The following is a 23,779-nucleotide window of genomic DNA, read 5'->3' on the forward strand; positions in this document are numbered from 1 at the left end:
ATTAGTATAAAATACTCATTGAATTTAATATTATATTCATTTAGTTGATAACATTGTAATGAATATTTAAATTAATACTCCCTCCGTCCACGAAAGAACTTCCTATCTTTCCTTTTTGGGACGTTCATAAAAGAACTTCCTACCTATTTTTGGACGGTACCCCATCACTTATAATCCTCTTACTTTTCACTTTTCATTTTTCACAACTCTCAATATTAATTATAACACTTTTTCACTACTCCCAATACACTCAACTACCTTTTATCCATTCTCAATACACTCAACAATATTTTTTCTTAAAACTCGTGCCACTCCCTCCTAGGAAGTTCTTTCATGAACGGAGGGAGTATAATTCTTTTTGTTATCAATTAATCTAACTCATAAATAATGAAATTTTTTATATTATCATATAATTTAAAATATTAAAAATAAATAAATAAATATATTTTGGCCCGTGTCTCACGCGGAGGGCGTACTAGTATTTAAATAAAAAAGTGGCGTGTTAAATTGAGATCGATGACTATAAATTATTCACAAATTTGTCCAAACAAAATATAAAATGTATAGATAGAGACTCGACAAATTAGCCAAACTTAAAAAAACAAAATTTTATTTTGGAAAGTGAAAAGGGGGTAAATGCCCTTGCATGTACCCCGACTATCCAACCCTAATTCTTGTAAATAAAATTCGAATTTAATTTGTGCAGGAAGAAAGAAGCAAATCTGTGCAATGTATTAACTTTGAACTTATTATTCTATTACGGTATTACCAGATCGTTCTCTCACTAGAAGTGCGCTTTTGAGGTTTATTTCTCTCTCAGATTTGGAAAAGTTTCGGTTGCTCGGATAGTATGCTTTCTTCTCAGTAGATTGCTGTCTTGACAAATCACAAACTTGATTGCGGTTGTTACCACTGATTTTCAAAGATTTGGAACTTTTGTTGCGTTAATTATGAACCTGCGGAATTATTGATGTTTATTATGTCAGTGGGTTTGACATTTGAGTGACTTGAATTGTTATTGTTTTCTTTATTTATTTTTCAATTACTCTTTTATCGGTTTACTTTGTATATCATTGTGAGATCTAATTACAGCATGTTCATTTCTTTTCTGCTTCTCTAGCTAAAAAGGTGTTGAAGGCATGGCAAAAGCCAGAGATAGAGCTGAGGATTTTAAGGATGCTGCGCACCGAGCAGCTCTGAATTTGGGATATGATGAGGTGCTTCACCTTTCTGAACTTCGTTAATTTTCATTTCATCATGGTATACAAGATTGTTGTAGATTTTTCGGTTCATACATTTTTATGCTAAGTCTCATTCTTCTTGATGTTTGGTTGTAATATCTGGACATTGTAGCTCTAACTTTCTCTGATTTGTCAATTCCTTTGGCAGTCCAAAATTGCAGCATTAATGGCGTCTTTTATCATGCATAAATCTTTGGAAAGATCGTCTTTCACCAAAGCTGCACTAACAACGGTATATTTGTCTTATAGCTGGGAAGATTATTGAATTGCGTGTTAGTGATACTGGCGTGTTTCATGAAGATATATAACTTTTTCTGAGTTGACGTGCGGACGTTTTCTTGCCAGCTTGAGAGTATTAAAGCTTTAGAGCAGTTCCTCTTGAAGCATAAGAAGGATTATGTAGATGTACACCGAATTACTGAACAAGAGAGGGATAGCATCGAGCATGAGGTGAGATATACATTCTTTCTATTGCTTTATATGACAAGTGCATCATTGCCTGTCTACTTGAAATACTAGTTTTTTGTCTACATCTCCCTTTGATTCTTCCTTCTGGGCCCTGTTTTTCCCTTTTATGATGATAGTTAAGGATTTGTGTTTTAAGTTTAGGATTACTTATAACCTTTTGCCCGAGTTCAAAAATGGCCGACCTTCAGAAACTGCCAAAAAACCCAAACTAGTATTCACTGAATCTCCAAAAAGGCACTGGAGTGAATTTTCAGTACCGGAATGCTGCCTTGGTGCACTGGAGTCCCAAAGACTATGTCTAGCCATTTAATTTAGCATTCCGGTACCGGAAATTCACTCATGTGCCATTTTTGGAGCTTTGGTGGAAGGGTGGAGTAGTTTTTGCATTTTTTGAAGGTCAAGCCATTTCTAGAACTCGGGCCAGAGGTATGCTTTCTTTATTAATGAATCTGGAAAATAAACTTACATTGGATTGTTTATCTGGAAGTTTATACTGAAGACATATTCTTATTACGCAGTATGATGATTTCATGTCATTTCTATATATTGCTCATAGTTTCCATAACCTACCAATTTTCATTTGATTAGTCAATTATATTATACTAAGAAGCGCAAAGACAAATACAAAATACGAATACGATACGGTACGGGTATGAAAATACGTTCATTTTCAAAAATCACAATACGAATACATCGAAAATATTTTTTTAAATAATTTTATTAATAATAATAGTATATTATATCATAGTGCAGCCCACTTCAAGAGTATAACCCAAAATAGTGCAGCCCACTGCTCCAATAACCCTCGAATTAACCCAAAGAAATACCATGAAATAATAACCTAGTCCGTGCAACATAATCAAGAATTAGTGTTTCCACTCCAGGCGGGATGGCGCGACTGGCTGTGCAGAAGGCGTGAGGGCAGCGGTCCAAACGGCGGTCATATGGTGTGAAAGGATTGCAGTGCTTAGGGTTTAGGAAGTTCAGAATTTGAGAGGGAGTATAATTCGCGTAAGTTACGTACTTACGTACCGAAAACATATTACATACGTATTTTCGAAACCCTAAAAAAATAAAAAATAGAAAATGAGAAAAACATATTTAATATGTATTTAAAAGGTATTTACGCTTATTCGTATTCTTTTCGTATTAATACTCAGACGGTGCCCAAAAAAACGTACCCGTGCTTCGGAGATATTATAGGATAGATAGTCAAATATATCCGAAACTATCACCATTATATAGAAGTCATTGCGTTCTTGAAAAGGTTAAACAGCCACATGCTGCCACTTATGATTTTCTGATATTTTTCAAGGATAACGTGTTGGCTTGGTCGTTTGATGTAGCTAAACGAATGCTTATCTGGTCGTTTGATGTAGCTAAACGAATGATGAGCAGAGGAATACTCTGCTCATCTTAAGGGCTTGTTTGGTACGGGTGATTAGGGTGTATAATATACCTATAACACCCTAATATCTTGTTAGGTAAGAAGTAATACGAAACACACGGCCCTTTGTAAATTAAAAGCCCGGAAATATTATACTGATTTGAGGGATTATGTATACCACCTCTGGTGGTATAAGTAATACGAATCTTAATTATAAGTATTATTACCTTTATAATCTTAATACATCATACCAAACAACATATTATATTTTTAAGATATTTTAATGCATTCTACCTAACATGATATTAATATGACATATAGTAAAAGACATACCAGTCATACATATCACACTTTATCACATACTGCGTACCAAATGAGCCCTAAAAGTATACAAAATCTGCTTGAAATTGTTGGTGGTGGAGGATAGCAATCTGTCGTTTAAACATCTTGTGGCCTCTCTTCTTTGATATCCTCAATGGTTTCGTTCTAGTACATCGTATTTCTAATGTGTTTACTGTCTGTCCATAAGCAGTTTCTTGTCAATTTTAAATTTGATTGGGGTCTCTAATTCTGTAGCTGAATATCATATGCACCACATGTCTAACTTTTACCTATCTTCTCAAAACATCCAACCCCTTACCCTTGCTCTGTGCTGCTATTTGAAGCTTAATAATTTTGGGACCTTATGATCTGGGCACTAGCAGATTTTCTTTAAAATGCTCAATGTGATTTACTATTCTATTACAAAGAGTTTGCCTTATTTACTTTGTATTTGGTTAGTTTATCTGACTAAGTGGTTTGCTGCTCCATATAGACAAATTTCATGGAGTTACCTATATTATCTTGACAAAATCTACATTATGCAGGTTACAGTTTTCATCAAAGCCTGCAAAGAGCAAATAGATGTTCTCAAGAATAGCATAAATGACGAGGAAGCAAATTCAAAGGGTTGGCTTGGTATGAGGAGTGACAATTTGAATGCTGATACCATAGCTCACAAACATGGAGTGGTATGACTTGTATATCTGCATTGTTTTGATGTCAATTATATTGCTCTCTGCTTATTTTACAGTTGCAGCTATGGTTACTGTTTATATTTCACTGGGTATTTACTCTAGCTGTTCGATAATAAATAGAACTAGGTTTTGGACCCTTTTAATGCTTTATACATGAAAAGAAAGAGGACCTTGTTTTGCTTATGAATTGTAGCGGCCCTGAATTCAAGTTGTAGTGTCAGATGCCTTTGTCTATGAGAGATGAATAATATGCCATAAGCATGATTTGTTAGTAATGCTTACAGATGCTATGACTACTTAATGCCTTTTTTTAAAATCTTTTTGTATCATTTATCACTTTCAGCATCTCGAGGAAGTATAGACTCGTATCCATTCAAAAGATACTACTCCCTCTGACAACGATAAGTGGTGCAGTGTGGGGAGTACATGTTTTAAAAATTAGTTGGTAGATGTGTTTTGAGTTGAGAAAGGGCCACCAAAGTTGAGTGGAGGAAGGGATCCACCAAAGTTGATGTGTTAAATGGTTAGGTTTTTTCTAAGTATTGAGAGTGAATGAGGATTAAAATATAAAGGGATATGTGGTGTCGTGTAGAAAAATAGACAAACAAAAATAACAAAAAGACCACATTTATTGTGGACATGAGTACATGAAAACTTAAGGTATGGTCATTTTCTCAAGATGACTTTTTGCTCAGTGAAGCTACTTTTTGTGTAATTGCAGGTATTGATCTTAAGTGAAAAGCTTCATTCAGTGACATCCCAATTTGATCAGCTTCGAGCTGTACGCTTTCGAGACGCTATCAACCGGGTGACACCAAGAAGAAAACTCAAGCAGAGTGGCCCTACTGCTGTTACAGAGAGCTCAACTTCTGGAAATATCGAGTCCAGGGAAGTAAGCAATTCAGAAATCAGGCGGACAGATGATGCACAAGCAGAGCCGATTAGGTTCCAGCAACAACAATTAGATGATGAGACACATGCCCTTCAGGTAATCGACTGGTGACCAGTAGAAGTTTCTTTATATACGGCTTAAGCTAGTCAAGCCATAGTTCCTCTAAAACGATTTTTCTGAGTTTGTGTAATGTTGATGCAGGTAGAGTTGGCCAGCATGTTAGACGCTGTCCGGGATACCGAGACAAAGATGGTGGAAATGTCTGCGCTGAACCATCTCATATCGACTCATGTTTTGCAACAGGCCCAACAAATAGAATTTTTGTACGAGCAGGTCAGTGCTTCATCCACTTTTCCAAGTTGATGACAAAGCTCTACATTTATATGTCAAAATTGTAAATCATGATATCTAGCTCGCTTTTAACCTTTTGTTTTGTTTTCTATCCATGAAAGCCTAAGAACACTTATTTACTACTTGAATTAGATAGATATATGCCTCTCTATATGCATTCATGTGCAGTATATTACAAATGCTATAGATGCTGAAGTTTATTATTCCTTGTTTTTGGATTTAACAGGCAGTTGAGGCTACAAATAACGTGGTGCTTGGTAATAAAGAGCTGTCACAAGCCATCCAAAGGAATAGCAGTAGCAGAACATTTCTTTTGCTCTTTTTGTTTGTTCTTACCTTTTCAGTTCTCTTTCTTGATTGGTATAGCTAAAATACATTATTAGTATTTTTTTTTCTATTTCTTTTCGTATATTTCAAATGGTATAGTTGAAATAGACACTATTGATTGTGCAAGTTATACGAAGTGGTAATAAACAGGGGTGGTAAAACGGATTCGGTTTTTCGGTTATAATCGTAATTGAATCGAAATTTCGATTAATCGGTTAATTGATAATCGATTTTATCTGTTCGGTTTGCTTACCGGTGTTATAATTGTCTGGTTAATCGGTTAAAATCGATTAACCGAATTAATAATTAGAATATTATATTTTATTTAAAAAATTAAAATTAAAACTAATTTGAAATCAAATTACCTATCTGCCTATCTCCTCCTACGGAGTCACGTACTCCTACTCGGCGCCTTAATTTCACAAAATTGAGAAAGCTAACACAGAAGACCTCCCTCCAATTCCCACAAAAGCCACCTACGGTGACTCTCTGCGCTTCTCCCCACTAGGCCTCCCTTCCACCGTGCCTTCGCCTTCGGTTCACATGTTTGCCCCCATCGCAGTGTTGGAAGCAACTATGCATATTTATGGGGGATGGATGGAGTATAATTTAAAGTAAAAGACAGAGACTTTGGATGTAATAAAATTTGCTGGGAAATCAAGTTTCAAGTGACATTCTGACACTCATTGTTTGTAATGTATTTTTTCGATCAACTAGTTTATATATTAGCCGCTCGATGGTCGATGGGCTAGTAGATTTGTAGGTCGATAAAATACATTCCGAGCAGTCATTGACAAAAGTGTCACTAGGTTTTGTCGACTAGTCCTTTAACCAACCGACGATCAATTTGTTTGGTTTGATGGATGAGACAGATAGGATTGATAAGATTGATAGGATTGGAGGAGTGATTAAATAATCCTCTCAACTTTGGGGTCACTCAATTGGTTGATTAGATGCGGGCCGAATTATCAATCACGGGCCCAATCATGCAAATCAAATATTTGATTAAGGTGAATTATTTTATCAATCATGACTAATCACTCAAACCAAACACCTTTAATATTAAAAGTATCCCTGACTATCACACATTTTGTCACACGTTCAAGAGCTTTGCTTTCCTTCATTTAAAATTGGATAATTTCTACGTATTTTTTTTAGAGTTAATATATAAAACTATCCACTTTCATATTGTAAAGATAAAAATTGTCCACTAAGATAAAAATAATAAAAACTATCCACTTTTTAATTGAAAAGACAAAAATACCCTCCTTTAAAAATATATACTCTCTCTCTCATTCTCTTCTCTCTTTCCACTCTCTTTCTCTCTCTTCTCCCTCATGTACGCTCTCTTCCCCCTTCTCTCTCTCTCTCTCCCTCCCTTCGAGCTATCGCCGGCGAAGCGCTGCCGCCTCGGCCTCGTCGCCTCTGCCATCTCCTGCTTCGCCCCCGCCGCGAAGCGCCGCCGCCTCCGGTCTCGTCGCCTCCGCCATCTCTCTCTCTTCCTCTCCCTCTCCCCATCGCCACAGCGCCGCACCCAATCGCTAGAGCCACCGTAGAACCCTCCACCACCGAGGCTAGCGGTGACAACCAGCACCACGGAACCCCCCAAAACTCAGCCCCCTCACCACCACCGCAGAATCCCTCTCCATCGCAGAGGCAAGCCGCTGCCGATGAAAGTCGCGCCGCCTAGGGCTCGATCTAGTATTTCCCTGAATTCACCGTGTTGTGGCGGCGTCGGCTAGCAGAGTACGAGTTGGATGAAGCTTTGGCAAAATTTTGTCAATTTTGTATTTTACTTGACAGAAATTGGAGTGGATTTGGCGATATTGGAGTGAAATTTTGTGTTGATGTAGTAGAGTAGAGAGCAGAAAAGGAACAACACTGAATCAAAATTTTCAGCATCATTTATTCTCTGAGAAGTTTGTTTGTTCGAGTTTTTGGTTGTACATTTGGGAACAGGGAATGGGAGCTACTATTCAGAGACTCGAGAACTCGGATACGGCGAGATCGAAATTCATGTAATTGTAATTGTAATTGTAATTGTTAAATTCATGTAATTGTAATTGTAATTGTTTATGGAGTTTCTGGAATTCATGGAATAGTGTTTTATGGAATTTATGTAATTGTTTTTGAGTTAATTTTTTATATTTCTTTTTATTGTTCTTGAATTCACAATCAAATTTATGAATTCACAACTTAATGTTCTTTAATGAATTCACAACTTAATGTTCTTGAATTCACAACCATGTCTATGAATTCATATTTTAATATTCTTGAATTTACAACCAAATCTATAAATTCACAATCAAAATAAATTACAGTTTTAATTGTGAATTCAAACTTTAAAAACTCAAATTCACAACTACTTAAATTCACAACCAAAATAAATTCTAGTTGTGAATTAAATTCAGGTTGTGAATTCGACTGATTGGGAATTCACAACCAACATAAATCTGGTTGTGAATTAAATTTTGGTTGTGAATTCGTTTGTTGTGAATTCACAACCAAAAAATTCTAGTTGTGAATTAAATTTTAGTTGTGAATTCGACTGGTTGTGAATTAAATTTTGGCTGTGAATTCGACTAGTTGTGAATTCACAAACAAAAAATTCTGGTTGTGAATTCGACTGGTTGTGAGAATTCACACTGGTTGTGAATTGCGGGATTTTTTAAAGGGGTGATGTAAAGTGGACATTTTTTTAATTTTTAATGTGAAGGGTATTTTGGTAACAGTGGACATTTTTTTAAGTTTTTTATTTTAGTGGACATTTTTTATCTTTACAATATGAAAGTGGCCATTTTAAAAATCCACTCTTTTTTTAAGCGGGATAGTTCCCACGTATTTACCCTCTTCTACATCATATTTTTATAAAAATGAATAATTTTCACATATATATTATTGAAAGTGGATAGTGTGTTTGCGGTATCCATGCTTGAAAATGACGTGACTCATAAAATCACATAAGTAATATAAAATAGATGAGATTAGTTATCAATTTATATGTTTGATAGGTAAGATAAAAAATTTAAGATAATTAAAATTATTGTTTTGTAGGAAAGATATAACTATAGATTAAATGAGTAAATTACAATTTCAATCTTACATAAATTTATCAAAATATAAATTTCAATCTTACAAGATAATTAATATTATTGCTTGATGAGATTAGTAATATTATTGTTCGATAACCTAAAGGGAATAGTGAATTACACGGACCTCTTCCAATTCACGGACCTTCCTCTATTTTAGGGGTGGTAATTCGTTTCTGGTTATTCGATTATAATCGTAATCGAATCGAACCGAAAAATCGGTTAATCGGTTAACCAATAACCGGTTTTTACCAGTTCGGTTCGATTATCGATTATCAACTTTTAAAGATATCGGTTATTCGGTTTAACTGATAACCGATCGGTTAAACCGAATAACCGATTAATTAATCGATTAATAATAACTAATACATATTTATTACATTTATATCTAATTCGGCCCATATGAAATAAAAGAAACAACCCACCTCCAAAACACTGATTCGGCCCATATGAAAATAAGGAAACAAGTGACAAACAACTTAGCCCATTTTTGATCCCTTCCAAAATAGTCGACTGCCCTTCTTCCTTACTTTTTCCTAACCCCAAAGGTGGGGGTTTATTTTCTTTCCCTTCTTTCCTCTTTTCAAAGTCATGGTATATACTTTTTAAAAAAATTAATTTTTTGAAATAAAACTTCAATATAATTCATAGTATTATAATAAATTTTATTATTATAAAAAATATTTTTAAAATAATAAATATAAGCATGAGACATAGTGGTACACATAAGATTGTAGGACACTGGATCTCATCTCATGCCCTACCACCACGACCCTCACCCTTCCAGAATATTTTAGATATTCAGATCTGCCTTGAACTGGTTAATTCGGTTAATTGATTAATCGATCCGGTTAAGTGGATCGGTTAATCGATTAATCGAATTGAAAATCGGTTCGATTATCGGTTACCTATTTTATGGTTAATTGGTTCCGGTTAACCTAAAAATCGGTTCGGTCACCCCTACTCTATTTATCTAAGGTATCAAATGGGGTTAAGCCAAATTATTTATCTATCCTCCCTTATGACTCCTATCAAACATAACACTACATTAAATGGTTAAGCCTTTTGACCCGGTTATTAGATAGCTTGTACACCTATCATTACGCAGTGTGAGGGTCAAGGAAAAGGACAACGGAAGGGAAGCAGGAAACTTCTGTTCGGACAGCTGAAGTCAACGTCCCAGTCAACTCTTGCAGCCACATAGGACCACCTTCCATTTACAACCATGATGAATTCATTTCATTGACTCCATCTCCGAATTCTCGGAATTACAAAAATCCAAGCAAGAAAATGTCTGGTTTCTTCTTCAGCTTCCTCTTCGTCTTCTTCGTTTTCTTCTCTCCACTCCCATTCGCAGAAGCAGATAACTGTTGGCCGGACAGTTGCCGGAGAGGCGGCCCACGGATCCGATTTCCGTTCAGAATTAGGAACAAACAATCCCCAAACTGCGGGTACGCAGGTTTCGATGTTTACTGCAACGACAAAGGCGAAACCATGCTTGATTTGCCCATCTCAGTCAACCTCACGGTGAAGAAAATTCACTACAAATCTCAACGAATTGATCTCTCCGACCCAGAAAAATGTCTCGGGCAGAAGCTCCAAACCCTCAATCTGTCCTCGTCTCCCTTCAGATTCTTCACCGATTACTTGGAAGATTACGTCCTGTTCAATTGTTCCGAGTCTAAAAGAGATCTTTTAAGGCCCGTTGCTTGTCTTAGGGATTCCAGATATCAGTTCTATGCCGTTGGGTACGATTCTTACATGGATTCAGTTTCCCTAACATCTTGCACCAGCTACCATAATGTTTCATCTGTTCCGGACTATGTATTTGATAAAAACGATGTTCACTTGAACTGGTCTGAGCCGGCGTGCGGCGGCAGCTGTGAAGCTCTGGGGAGAATATGCACGCCGCCAAACAACTCGACTGCAAAATTTCAGTGTGTTGACAAAGGGAAGAGTAACGAAGGTAGCTAGATATTTCTCATCCTTATCTTGCACTCGGATATATGTTCATTTTTCTAACAAAAACTAATCTTTTCCTCTTGTCTTGTTTGTGGAGAAGTTTACAAGAAGATACGAATTGCAGGTGATCATTTATTTATTTATTTCCAAATTTGCAATTTCTGTTCTTTTGCTTATGGTGGTTACTTGTGTATAAATACTTGGGATGTGTTTAGAAAAATAATATGGATTAGGTGTCAATTGGTACCAAATGTCAACGTAAGACAAGATTATTTAACTATAACGTCTTAGCTAGGGGTACCAAACTCTGCTTTAAAGTATGACCAAATTTTAAAAGTAACCGTTATTTTATATATTGACCCGAATTTTCTTTTTTGATCAAGTTTTTTCTCGGATTAAAAATGAAAATGTGGCCATAAACTATGTATTTACCGACAATTAACCATTTTTTTCTATGTACATAAGAACTTTCATCTTATTTTAGTTTACATATAAATTATAAATTTTGTTTCGAAATACATTAATTTTCAATTATTTTAATTTTTCTCATAATTGTAATTTTTTAGTGAAAATTAAAATGCCACCGTGGCTAGTTGAAATAAACTTTCTCATAAACATTCAATTTTATCGTTTAATATATGTATACATTTCAGATGCACACCCAAATATTAACTTGGAGGCAATTAACAATCATGAGAAAATAAGAACAACTGAATCTTCATATATTTAGAGTCAAAAGTTTTTAATTATTGTATACATTGAGGGGTGTTTATTTTGCATGATTGATAAGATGCATGATTGAATATTTTTTATCATAATCAATGTAGGATTTCTCTAATCTCACCTTTTCAGTTTGATAAAAGTCAAGCAAAATTATCTTAAATGATTAAAACAATCAAGGGCCTTGAGATATCCCAAAATTACAATCCATCAAAAAAATGAAAAGATTAAATCTTGCTATTTTTATGAATCAATCCTAATCTTTCAAAGTAAACACCCCGAGAGTAGGGTGAAAGTTGATGTATCTAAGTGTAATTGTACTAAATATTTAAGTGTCTGTTTGATTATGCAGGAGCAACAGTAGGATCTTTCCTCATGTTGACAACAATTGCAGCTCTGATCTTCCTCTGTATCACGATCATCAAAGACCGCGAGAATCGGAAGAAGATCGAAGGGTTTCTAGACGACTACAAAGCCCTGAAGCCCACGAGATTCGGCTACTCCGACATAAGAAAGATCACCAATCAATTCAGCGAGAAACTCGGCGAAGGCGGCTACGGCATCGTCTACAAAGGCAAGCTCTCGACCGAGATAAGCGTGGCCGTGAAAGTCCTCAACAACTCCAAAGAGAACGGGGAGGAGTTCGTGAACGAGGTGAGCACCATCGGCCGGATCCACCACGTGAACGTGGTTCGCCTTGTAGGCTTCTGCGCGGAGGGCTTCAGACGAGTCCTCGTCTACGAGTTCCTACCAAACGACTCCCTCGAGAAGTTCATCTTCCAGGAAGACTCCAAGCGGAGCTCCCTCAGTTGGGAGAAGCTTCTAGATATCGCGCTAGGGACGGCCAAAGGCATCGAGTATCTCCACCAAGGCTGCGATCAGCAGATCCTGCATTTCGACATCAAGCCTCACAACATCTTGCTAGACCAAAACTTCAACCCCAAGGTCTGTGATTTTGGTCTAGCCAAGCTCTGCTCCAAGGAGCAGAGCGCCGTGACCATGACGGCCGCTCGGGGCACGATGGGGTACATCGCCCCCGAGCTCCTGTCCAGGACGTTCGGGAGGGTGTCGTATAAGTCGGACGTGTACAGCTTCGGGATGCTGCTGCTTGAGATGGTTGGCGGGAGGAAGAATGTGGATCTTAAGATAAATAATAGCCAGGTTTATTTCCCACAGTGGATATACAATCATTTGAATCTTGGTGATGAGTTTTGGGTGCATATTGAGGAAGGTGAGCATCAGAGTGATATAGCGAGGAAACTAACTGTTGTTGGGCTGCATTGTATTCAGTGGTATCCAGCAGATCGACCGTCCATGAAAGCTGTGGTGCAGATGCTTGAAGGAGATGGATCGGATCTCGAGATGCCTCCAAACCCATTCCCTACTGCAAATGCCACTAATTTGGTTGCAGGGATAATACCTCAAACACATTTCCAAATTGAGTTGCCACTCATCTTAGAAAACGAGTGAAAGTCAGTATATAGGCTGGAAGGGGCTAAGATATAAATATTAGCAGCAGCTCAGTTAGCTGTTTCGACCGTTAATGATTTTTTTTTTTTACTCTTTTGAGGCTTGCAAAATCTAATGAGGTATGCAAGAGCATTTATTTCTTATTTTGCCCGAGACTCATAATCTTAGGATTGGGGCTGTGTAGATTTTCTCAGCGTCTGATTTTAGATGGTGTTTCTGTTTTTTTTTCCTTTTTTTTCATTTGTCTTTGTATTGCACCATTAATAAAATGAAGTATAAATGTGGACTAGTTAGAGAAAATTGTCAGCTGTGCTAGTGAATATATATACAGGGTTGGGTTGGGTTGCCGTAGTACCGTGTCCTTAGGTACTACGTAGTACCCAATCTACATTATTAGATCAAAAGAGCGGCATGACACGTGTATTTTCACGTGGATCAGACGGGTTGACCCGTTCCGCCTTTTTTATTTTATATATTTAACTTTCGAGGGGTAACGGCGTCATTTCACAAGATAGTAATAATTAGATTTTTTACAATAAAATTAATTACATCAACAACCGGCTTAATTCTTATCCCTTTTCATCGGAATCCAAATTGTTCATCTTCCAGAATCCAAGTTTCTTCTCCCATTCATCAACAAGCGAGGAAGAAATCTTCTAAAAAGTTGACGGTTAGTTAATAGAATTTCATCTTCTCGGTTTTTGCATTTACTTCGTAATAGCTATGCATATCAGGTTTTATACATGTAAACCATACAAAAAACCATAAATCAACTTATTTTAGAGTTCAAATGATGAGGGTGGAAACAAGGAATAATCTTAAAACGCAGAGAGAGAGATGATGCAAGAGATGTATTAAAATTCCACTTCCAAACTGATGGAACGAGCAAAACGAGAATTCCTTCTCAGATTTGATAAACAAAAGCAGCAAACTTCTAATCTACGCTTTCCCTACTTGCTTCCGCTATTTAAAGGCAAAAAGGGTTCCCACATAATTGAGTAGAGAAACTTCCAGAATCATTAGGCCCAAAATCCACTAGGCCCAAAAATGACCTGCATCACTAGGCCCAAGTTGCACTGTAGCAGCAGGCCCAAGCTGCACTGCATCAGTCTCTCAGGGCGAGAAAGAACTCGTCTCGGAGTTCAGATCATTCTCCCCATGATACAGAGTCAGATCACGAACATTGAATGTAGAGTGAGTGTGTATATGTGCTGGTAGCTCAATCTTGTAGGCGTTATCATTTATCTTCTTCAACACCTGACACGGACCTATCTTTTTCTCTTTGAGCTTGTTGTATGCTCCAGCAGGAAACCTCTCCTTCTTTAAATACACCCAAACAAGATCTCCTTCCTTAAAAACTTGAATTCTTCGGTGAATATCAGCGGCATCCTTATAGGACTTGTAACTTTGTTCGAGTCTCTTCTTTACTTCTTCCTGGATTTGATCCATTGACTTTGTAAACTCCTCAGCCTTCTTGTTGGGAACTGGAACTCGAGCAAGGTCAAGATAATGATTTGGATTTTTCCCATAAACAACCTCAAACGGGGTCTTTCCTGTAGAACGATTTACCACAGAATTGTAAGCAAACTCAGCTTTGGATAGAACGATATCCCATTGCTTTGGCCTTTTGGAGGTCTGACTTCGAAGTAAGTTTTCCAATGTACGATTCACCACTTCCGTTTGTCCATCAGTTTCTGGATGATAAGCACTACTATAGAGCAGAGTGGTACCCAATTTTTTCCATAAGCTTCTCCAGAAATGACTAAGAAACTTAGTATCACGATCAGAGACGATGCTCCTCGGAATTCCATGGAGTTTGACGATTTCTTTGAAATAAAGATCAGCAATATAAGAAGCATCCATGGTTTTCTTACATGGTATGAAATGAGCCATCTTGGAAAAACGATCAACAACAACAAAAATTGAGTCGAACCCTCTTTGCGTCCTCGGCAACCCAACAACAAAATCCATGCTTATAGATTCCCAAGAACTGTCTGGAATAGGCAATGGGGTATAAGCGCCGGTGTTCCGACTCTGACCTTTGCTTGTTTGACACGCACGGCATCTCTTCACAAAGTTTGCAACGTCTCGATAAATATTAGGCCAAAAATACCTTTCCTTGACTAATAACAATGTTTTGTCTCGTCCAAAGTGTCCTCCAAGGCCACCACAATGAAGCTCCCGAATGACGTATTCTCGTAGGGAACATTTAGGAATGCACAAGCTCGATCTTTTAAAGAGGAAATCATCGACTAAAAGATAATCTGCACAATGCCCATCTTGACACTTCTGATAAGCATATTTGAAATCAGGGTCCTCCGCATACAGTTCCTTCATGATGTCAAACCCCACAAGTTCAACCCTCACAGAATTCAATAACGCAACCCGCCGACTAAGTGCATCAGCCACTTTGTTAAGCTTTCCACTTTTATGCTTTAGCACGAAAGTGTATTCCTGCAAAAATGACACCCAACCGGCATGCCGCCGATTCAAGCTTGCCTGTGAATTGATATACTTAAGAGCTTCATGATCAGAATTGAGAATAAACTCTTTCTGGATGAGATATGGACGCCAATGCCGAAGGGCTTGAACTATAGCATACAGTTCCACATCATACGTAGAATATCTCCTTCTAGTATCATTCAGCTTCTCACTAAAGAAAGCAATCGGATGTCCATCCTGACTCAAGACGCCCCCAATACCAACTTTAGATGCATCACAGTCGACCTCGAAAACTTTATTAAAGTCGGGAAGGGACAAGACAGGTGCACTAACCAAACTTTCTTTGATAGAGTTAAAACTTGACTCAGCCTCCGAACTCCAGATGAAAGCTCCTTTCTTCACACAATTTGTCAAAGGCGCTGCAATGGTGCTGAAGTTCCTTATAAATCGACGATAAAATGAAGCTAACCTATGAAAGCTTCGAACTTCGTGTAGATTTTTTGGAGTAGGCCACTCATAAATAACTCTGATTTTCTCCTCATCCACCATAAGACCTGACGGAGTTAGAACAAAGCCTAGGAAGACTAGGCGACTCGTCATAAAAGAGCATTTTTTCAAATTAACGTAGAGTTTCTCATGTCTCAAAATCAAGAGGACGTTTCGCAAATGCTCAATATGATCTGACGAATTCTTGCTATACACAAGAATATCATCAAAATAAACAACAACGAACTTGCCAATAAGATGCTGGAGTGCTTGATTCATTACCCGCATAAATGTACTAGGAGCATTTGACAATCCAAATGGCATAACAAGCCACTCGTACAACCCTTCGCGTGTCTTAAAAGCCGTCTTCCACTCATCCCCGGGCCTGATTCTAATCTGGTGATAGCCGCTTCGAAGATCAATTTTCGAGAATACTCTAGCTCCTGCCAACATGGTAAACATGTCATCAACTCTTGGTATAGGAAATCGATACTTGATGGTAATTCGATTGATAGCCCGACTATCTACGCACATCCGCCAAGAGCCGTCTTTTTTTGGAGTTAGTAGCGCGGGTACAGCACACGGGCTCAAGCTTTCTCGAATGTAACCCTTTTTTAGTAAATCAGAAACTTGTTGGTTGAGTTCTTCATGCTCACTTGGACTCATTCGGTAGTGAGCTTTATTTGGTAAAACAACCCCTGGTATCAAATCAATTTGATGTTGTACTTCTCGCATTGGTGGGAGGCCATCGGGCAGTTCTTCGGGAGCAACATCCCTGAACTCTTCCAAAAGACCATGGATACCATTTGGAATTTCAACTGTTCCCGCCTTCTCTTTGGCCACTAGACAATAGATCACACCACCTTGCTGGGCTTCTTTCTCAAATTGTGATGAAGTGAGTAGAACGTCTGCATCTTTTCTCTTAGAGGACTTCATGATACTTATATCTTTACTAGGTAAAAGAACAACTTCTGTTTACCAATCATAAAGGTATAAGTGTTTTTTCTCCCATCATGTATAGCACACCTATCATATTGCCAAGGTCGACCCAGAAGAATATGACCAATGTCCATAGGAGTAACATCACACCAAATTTCATCACGATAAGTTTTTCCCATAGAGAAAGAAACAAGACACCTTTTATTGATTTGTACCTCTTTATCCTTCTTTATCCACGAAACAGAATATGGGTGAGGATGCGGTACGGTTGAGAGATTTAGTTTGTCCACCATTTCTTGAGAAACAAAGTTCTCGAAACTGCCTCCATCAATAACTAAAGAGCATACTTTTCCGAGTGACTTGCACCTTGTTCGAAAGATGTTGTGCCTTAGCCAACGTTGATCATCTCCCTGCTCCGGGACTGCAAGGACTCGCTCAATCACCAAGCACTCTCCATCTTCGGGAACGAGTTCTTCTCGTTCAAGCTCCTCATCATCATACTTCGGCTCTTCATTATCAAGTTGGGGCCCTTCATCCTCTTCAATAATAGCTCCAGCTCGAACATCATTTTTACGGTTCGGACATTCACTCATAAAGTGTCCAGTTTGCCCACACTTAAAACAGGATTTTAGCTTCCCTTTGGCAGCTGCGCTTGTTCCCTCATTGACCCACGCTTTCTTTGTAACACTTTTGTTTGATGTCTCTACCTTTGCAGGGTATAGGCTTTGAACATCAACAAACCTTTTTGCACCACGACGGGATAATTTTGACTCGAATTTTAAAGCTAATTGATAAGCGTCATTAAGCTTCCAAAGTTGATGCATTTCCACTTCATCTCTAACTGCTGGTTTCAGCCCATTGACGTATCTTGCCACGAGTTGATCTTCCGATTCTTGGTTATTAGTTCTAGCCCATAGTTTATAGAATTCCTCTGTGTAATCAATCACACTTTTGCTGCCCTGCTGTAAAGTATTAAATTGGATAAAAATACTCTGAGCAAAATCCATAGGAAGAAAATTCTCACGTAGTCTTGCTTTCATCTTTTCCCAAGAAGCAATCTTAGGTTTTCCTTTCCGCAATCTCATCTCTTGAGTCTTATCCCACCAAAGTGACGCATAACCTCGAAGTCGGGTAGCAACGAGCTTAACCTTTTGGCCCTCCGAGATGTCTTTAGATTCAAAGAACTTTTCAATAGTACTAAGCCAATCAAGAAATTCTTCTGGTCGTAAGCGACCATGAAACTCCGGCATGTCCACTTTCACAAATTCCGATTGAGCAAACTTCCCAAATAAATTGTTCATACCTTGGTTAGCAAAAGGATTCACATACTCTGAATCGTCATTAGAGTAGCCATTGCCTGAACCCTGTTCGCTTCTGGCCTCTTGACGCTCCAAACGTATGGTAAGTTCCTCAACTTGTCTTCGAAGTGCCTGAATTTCAGCATCTCGTTCATCCCTAAGATTTTCCATGTTGCCTCTACCGCGGCCGCCTCTTCCTCTTCTTGCTGCCATGAGAAAGGTGGAAAAAGGACAAGAGTGTATTCTGGCTCTGGATACCAAATGATGAGGGTGGAAACAAGGAATAATCTTAAAACGCAGAGAGAGAGATGATGCAAGAGATGTATTAAAATTCCACTTCCAAACTGATGGAACAAGCAAAACGAGAATTCATTCTCAGATTTGATAAACAAAAGCAGCAAACTTCTAATCTACGCTTTCCCTACTTGCTTCCGCTATTTAAAGGCAAAAAGGGTTCCCACATAATTGAGTAGAGAAACTTCCAGAATCATTAGGCCCAAAATCCACTAGGCCCAAAAATGACCTGCATCACTAGGCCCAAGTTGCACTGTAGCAGCAGGCCCAAGCTGCACTGCATCATCAAAGAAGACCATGTTTGTTATTTATCCGAACAGAAAACCCTAACTTTACTATTTTGCAATCGAAGAAAAAGAACACTACATTCGAACGTGTCTTCGGGGTATTGAAAATGCACTGGGGTATTTTGAGGAGCAACTCTTTCTACCCGGTGAAGTCTCAAAATCGAGTAATCATGGCGTGCTTCATTTTGAACAATTACATTCGAACTGAGATGCCGAACGATCCTATCGAGCAAGAATTTGACATAGCAAACATGGATGCCGAAGATGATGGCGAGGGGGACCGTGAGTTCATAGATGCAGTATAGTCTTCACCCCAATGGAATGCATTGAGAGATGCACTAGCAGGGGAAATGTGGCAAACCTATTTAAACAACAATTGAGCAGACAATATATGTGTAGAATTTGGGGTATTTTCTGTATTTTGTACTTCATAGATACTTAGGTAATTGTGTCTGTCCTTTGGTTAACAAGTTGCTGCATCATTTAGAACAGGGGAGCATTTCTGGTAATTTATGGCTTCTATAGTATTTAAGCTAGAGATCGAATATGATTTATGCTAGCTGCAAAGTATTACATATATATGTTTGTTAATCCATGAAGCTTGCTGCTATGCGATTGAATGCTCTTCAATGTTAACCAATTGATTGGTTATGGAGATTGTATATATATATATATATATATATATATATATATATATATATATATATATATATATATATATATATATATTTGCTGTTGTGTTGCTATGTTGCTATGGATACTGAAATTGAGAAGCTGATATGTCGACATAAGTGATTGAGATTGAGAAGTTGACGTTCTAATACAACTGCTGCTTTCGGATTGAGAAGTTGACGTTCTAATCTACAAAATGGCTGTTATGTCGACCAAATAAGCATAATTCTATCTCACAGCAAGCAACAATTATATGTATTTGTACAAGGAACACACATAGCATTGAGTAGAAATAAAACTGGTAGTGAGAAATTGGACTTATAAACATAGACCATTCTTTTTTACACCATATCTAAGAATATGAAGTGAAGTCAAAATACAAAATATTTAAGCAAAAGAACCCTATAGGGTAAAGTCAGAATTTACATCTAGCAAAGATTCAAATGAACCTATAGCTATGGCAACCCCAAAACATAGTAGAAAGTAGGATTCATTCACATCCATTCTCCCCAAATTATTTTTAACCAACCACTAAGCTGACTATGGCTTCTTGGACATGAGTATATGCACCACATATTGTGGTTTTGCCTCGTCCGGAAGTGCCATAAACAGCTCCAAAGCCTGTACATCACCTGCCAGAAGTTCATATGCTACGAATTTATCGTTGATTGTCAAAGTGGGCATGTTATTCAACTGCTCGTACACTTCTTTTCTTGCCTTGCTTAAGTCCTGCTTGTAGCCCATGCGCGACGCTATTGTGTCTACCCTTTTGTCAGCATTCTTGCTAATTTCTCCTAACACTTCGACAAGTACGTCAACGCCATCGTTCGCCTTCCGTTTCTTGCTCCCTGATCTTGCAACACCCACATTTTTCGAAGGCTGACACACACTATCATCGGCTGTCTCGTTCTCTGCCTCTTCCTCGAATTGTACATTGTAAGCACCTTGCGTCCCATCGTTGTCAAAGTTATCTCCGTCATTCATTTCGTATATCGTGTCTGCCACATCTTCCGCTTCAGCCCCGTTCGCACGATCCTTCCCGAAGATCTCTTTCCAATCTTCCAAGTAATTCCAGCTCTTCTTGCGCATGTTGGCTGCATTACGATCATTATACACAACAAAAAAACAGTCTCTTCAATAATGCAATTACTATTGATGCTATGCAGTAAATACATGTTCAATTGACATATTTAACAAAAAAACGGATAACGTTACCTTTACAATTAAAGCCCACTGCTCGGAATCGCAATCTATCATATACTTGCCATCTACGTTGAAACCAATTCCACTCTTCTCTAATATAGTTGTTAGTGAACCATAATTCTTCTTCCATGTGCTTATTTTTGAATGAATGTGAGGCATGCCCTTTAGGTCCGTCCCTGGAAACACATTCTTAATAGCCTCCTCAAGCTTTCCTAGATAACCAGCTCGGAAGCCGTTGTCGGACTTCCAGCCCTGCACAACGAGCTCCTTCAAAGCAGCGAGAAGAACCTCCTCTTCCCTCACTGACCAGCTTCTTCTAGTCTTGTCGGATTTCTTGGATTTGCCACGGCCTATTTCATCGCGTGGCGAGGCTGAGCGTGCAAACACCAAAGAAGACATCAAGTACATGATTATATGAACTAAAGAGCCACCCAAACGAAGACATTTTATAATCAATAGCAATCAAAGTATGAGCACCATAGCCAGATTTTATATGAACCACAGAGGCACCCAAACGATTCTAAACACTACACAACTAAATAATTCAATAGCAATAACCTACAGGAATAAACAAGAATGACTCCAACCTCTACGATCACGCAATATAATCTATAACAATCAAAATATGAGCACCATAGCCAGATTAAGCAGAAAATTGAAGAATCTATGTAACAGGAAAGTACAATAACGTAAGAGATACCAAAGGGAAACTCGAAATTCTCATCAAGGAACCGAGTGGGCATCCAAAAAGCCTTATAAACATTGAAAGGAACTAACCTTGATTGAACGCACTCATGGTGTTGACGGATTTCTTACGACGACGCTATGAACCTCCAAGGGAAAAGAAAGTATCAGTCAAGTTGCAAGGCTCGGATTATCACTCTCAAAGGATTTGAATATCATGTTGTACTACCCTCTACAAAGAATCTATCGCAGGAAGATTTCAGTTCTACTTTTTCTAATGCTGGCGGAAGTTATTTGCCCTAGACGAAGAGCAAAAATGGGGGCTAGAAGTTTATTTCCCCCCCAAAAATCGCAAGGGTGAATTATGTAATTTTGGTATTGAAGTGCAGGGTAACAATGTAATTTCAGGTGTTAATCAACACGTTAGTCTTTCTCGTAAAACAATCTATAAATTTTAGTGGAGTGTATCAAACATAGAAAATGAGTTATCTTGACATTAGTTAATATCTATCAAACAATGTTATAGTTAATCAAACTCACAAATTCTGTATTAATAATCCACATATAATTAAGGGTTAATGGTTGAAAATACCCTTTTTCATAGATAAAACCTAAAATGTACCCACCTATTTTAAAACATACAAAATATACCCACTTTGGACAATTTTGCCCTCTAGCTATTTCCACCCTTTAACTTGCTATTTCCAAGAATTTCTCTATACTTCATTATATGCATTAAAATTGGGCTTAAAGGGTATATCGGCTGGAAACTTTCCTCGTGCCCGATAGATTACCTGGTAATCTGGGTCTGGACTGTGAGACAACGCCACGTACCTTTAAGCAAAAACAGTTAAAAAAGATCCTTGTCGAAAATGGTATCAGAGCGGGTTTTTATAGAGGAATTATATAATTTTTAATTTATTTTTATGATTAACCCATGTGGGAGGAGACTCCATTAAAACTTATGGATCCGGACGAGTGTCCGAGATGTGTACACTACAGGAACTCTCTCCAAAATTTGGAGATAGAAATCGGTCACTTTCTTAGTGACCTAAGATGGAACAATCGAGTCCTCATCACCAACCTAAGAAGAGGAGGAGATATCGAACTTATTCGCAATATTATTGCGAGTATCCAGGGCTATCATCGGCAACTGATGATAATGGCTGCATCCAGAGCAACCATTGAACAAAGAATGGAGGAGGCCCATCAGTCCCACGATTGATGGAACTAAAAGACAAGGCGAGCGTAGCCTTTCCAGGCTATCAAAAGATCGAGCCAAGTTCTTCCGACAATGTCAACTTGCGGGAGATCCAAAAGACGGTGGAATATTATGGCGTCAAGCTGTACGATCTACCAATGGAGCTAAGCAGAATATCACTCCAACAAGAGGAAATTCTAACCCTCTTGCGTGATATCCAGAGAAAAATGGAGAAGATCGAAAGGCGAAAACCATGTTCCGGAAAAATTCGGAATCAATGGTCCAAAGACCCGACGTCCACCTCTCTATTTGATGCAACACCCAAAGAGTTGCAGCCGGAGGACATAATCCGAATCATGAAAGGCAAATATCATGAATAGCCTTGATAGAATCGGATTGGAAGATCTACAGGAGTTAGCAGAATCTTTTGCTAACCTCAACATGGTTGATCTAAAGATGAACCAAGAAGATGAGGTTCCCAAAAGAGAGCCTCGAGAAGAAGCGCCACTGAAAGGTTCAGCTCAAAATAGTACGAGCGAGTTCCAACGAACCAGGCGACGGAGGCCTCAGATGCAGGACACTCCTGTAGGAAAGGTCACACTGGAACCAATCCATCCATATGGATTGATTCTTAACCTCGACGAAGCCAGTTTCAAAGATTGGGAGGATCTCATCGACGAATGGGCTTCATCATTAAAGGTCGTGATTGCCACAATTGATTACGACAAAAAGGAATTTGCCAGAGTCTTCGAAGCCAGCTTGGCGGGGATGGCAAAACAATACTGGGAAAAACTTTCAGTTCCAGTAAGGAATGAAATGTTTAGTAGCACTGACATGAATGATATCATCAAGGAAGTTACTAAACAAATAAAAATTCATTTCTTGGGAATGGATTTTTTCGAAGGATCTGCAGAGGAAAAGCGCAAGAAATATCAACAAGCACTACACAATTTGAGGTTGATAGTGCTAGAGCCAAAAGCTCTTAATAAATTTCTGCGCCTATACACCCTATATGTCCATATGGGGGAAGTAGATAACAAGATGGCCATGGATCTCTTTTTTCCAAAGTTTCCAAGTCCATGGAGGGAAATGCTCATCAACGAGTATGTTTCACCAGGAGAATATCCACTTGATAGCGCTTCAAGGAGGATGTCTTATGTTCACAAGAAGCTGTCTGAATGGTGCCAGAAGGCAGCGGACCAGAGGAATCTCAAAAGATTGAGAAGACTCAACAAAAGAGCCCCATTGATATGCGACAACCTTGATCTTCCAACAGAGATTGGTGCGGAGTTGATGTATCAAAGGAGGAGCCGAAAGAAACATAGGTATCAACCCTATGAAAGAAAGTCC

General features: G+C 38.3%; 2 protein-coding genes across 8 annotated transcripts; both read left to right on the top strand.

The window, feature by feature from the left end:
• Positions 1–577: 577 nt before the first annotated feature.
• Positions 578–5,893, top strand: LOC130994620 (syntaxin-81-like). Of its 6 annotated transcripts, none has more exons than XM_057919677.1 (8): positions 578–803; positions 1,121–1,217; positions 1,390–1,473; positions 1,587–1,691; positions 3,963–4,106; positions 4,834–5,100; positions 5,206–5,337; positions 5,582–5,893. In XM_057919677.1, exons 2-8 carry the CDS (start codon positions 1,140–1,142, stop codon positions 5,723–5,725), a joined length of 954 nt encoding a protein of 317 aa, XP_057775660.1. In that variant the 5' UTR covers positions 578–803; positions 1,121–1,139; the 3' UTR covers positions 5,726–5,893. The 6 variants fall into 6 exon arrangements, with proteins under 6 accessions (XP_057775660.1, XP_057775661.1, XP_057775656.1 ...); XM_057919678.1 differs by having other exon boundaries at positions 578–762; XM_057919673.1 differs by having other exon boundaries at positions 591–902.
• A 3,951-nt stretch (positions 5,894–9,844) lies between these two features.
• On the top strand, positions 9,845–12,945 carry LOC130994622 (rust resistance kinase Lr10-like). 2 transcript variants are annotated; one of them, XM_057919682.1, is made up of 3 exons: positions 9,845–10,737; positions 10,834–10,857; positions 11,806–12,945. In XM_057919682.1, exons 1-3 carry the CDS (start codon positions 10,062–10,064, stop codon positions 12,921–12,923), a joined length of 1,818 nt encoding a protein of 605 aa, XP_057775665.1. In that variant the 5' UTR covers positions 9,845–10,061; the 3' UTR covers positions 12,924–12,945. The 2 variants fall into 2 exon arrangements, with proteins under 2 accessions (XP_057775665.1, XP_057775664.1); XM_057919681.1 differs by having other exon boundaries at positions 9,886–10,737; positions 10,831–10,857.
• Positions 12,946–23,779: the final 10,834 nt, after the last annotated feature.

This window comes from Salvia miltiorrhiza, chromosome 7, assembly GCF_028751815.1.
Source record: "Salvia miltiorrhiza cultivar Shanhuang (shh) chromosome 7, IMPLAD_Smil_shh, whole genome shotgun sequence".
Lineage (NCBI taxonomy): Eukaryota > Viridiplantae > Streptophyta > Magnoliopsida > Lamiales > Lamiaceae > Salvia > Salvia miltiorrhiza.

Coding starts and splice junctions, on each gene's coding strand:
- LOC130994620 (XM_057919677.1), top strand. CDS start 1,140: ATGGCAAAAGCCAGAGATAGAGCTGAGGATTTTAAGGATGCTGCGCAC. Junction 5,101..5,205: donor ATGAGACACATGCCCTTCAG/GTAATCGACTGG, acceptor ATGTTGATGCAG/GTAGAGTTGGCCAGCATGTT. Junction 5,338..5,581: donor TAGAATTTTTGTACGAGCAG/GTCAGTGCTTCA, acceptor TGGATTTAACAG/GCAGTTGAGGCTACAAATAA.
- LOC130994622 (XM_057919681.1), top strand. CDS start 10,062: ATGTCTGGTTTCTTCTTCAGCTTCCTCTTCGTCTTCTTCGTTTTCTTC. Junction 10,738..10,830: donor CAAAGGGAAGAGTAACGAAG/GTAGCTAGATAT, acceptor TTGTTTGTGGAG/AAGTTTACAAGAAGATACGA. Junction 10,858..11,805: donor CAAGAAGATACGAATTGCAG/GTGATCATTTAT, acceptor TTGATTATGCAG/GAGCAACAGTAGGATCTTTC.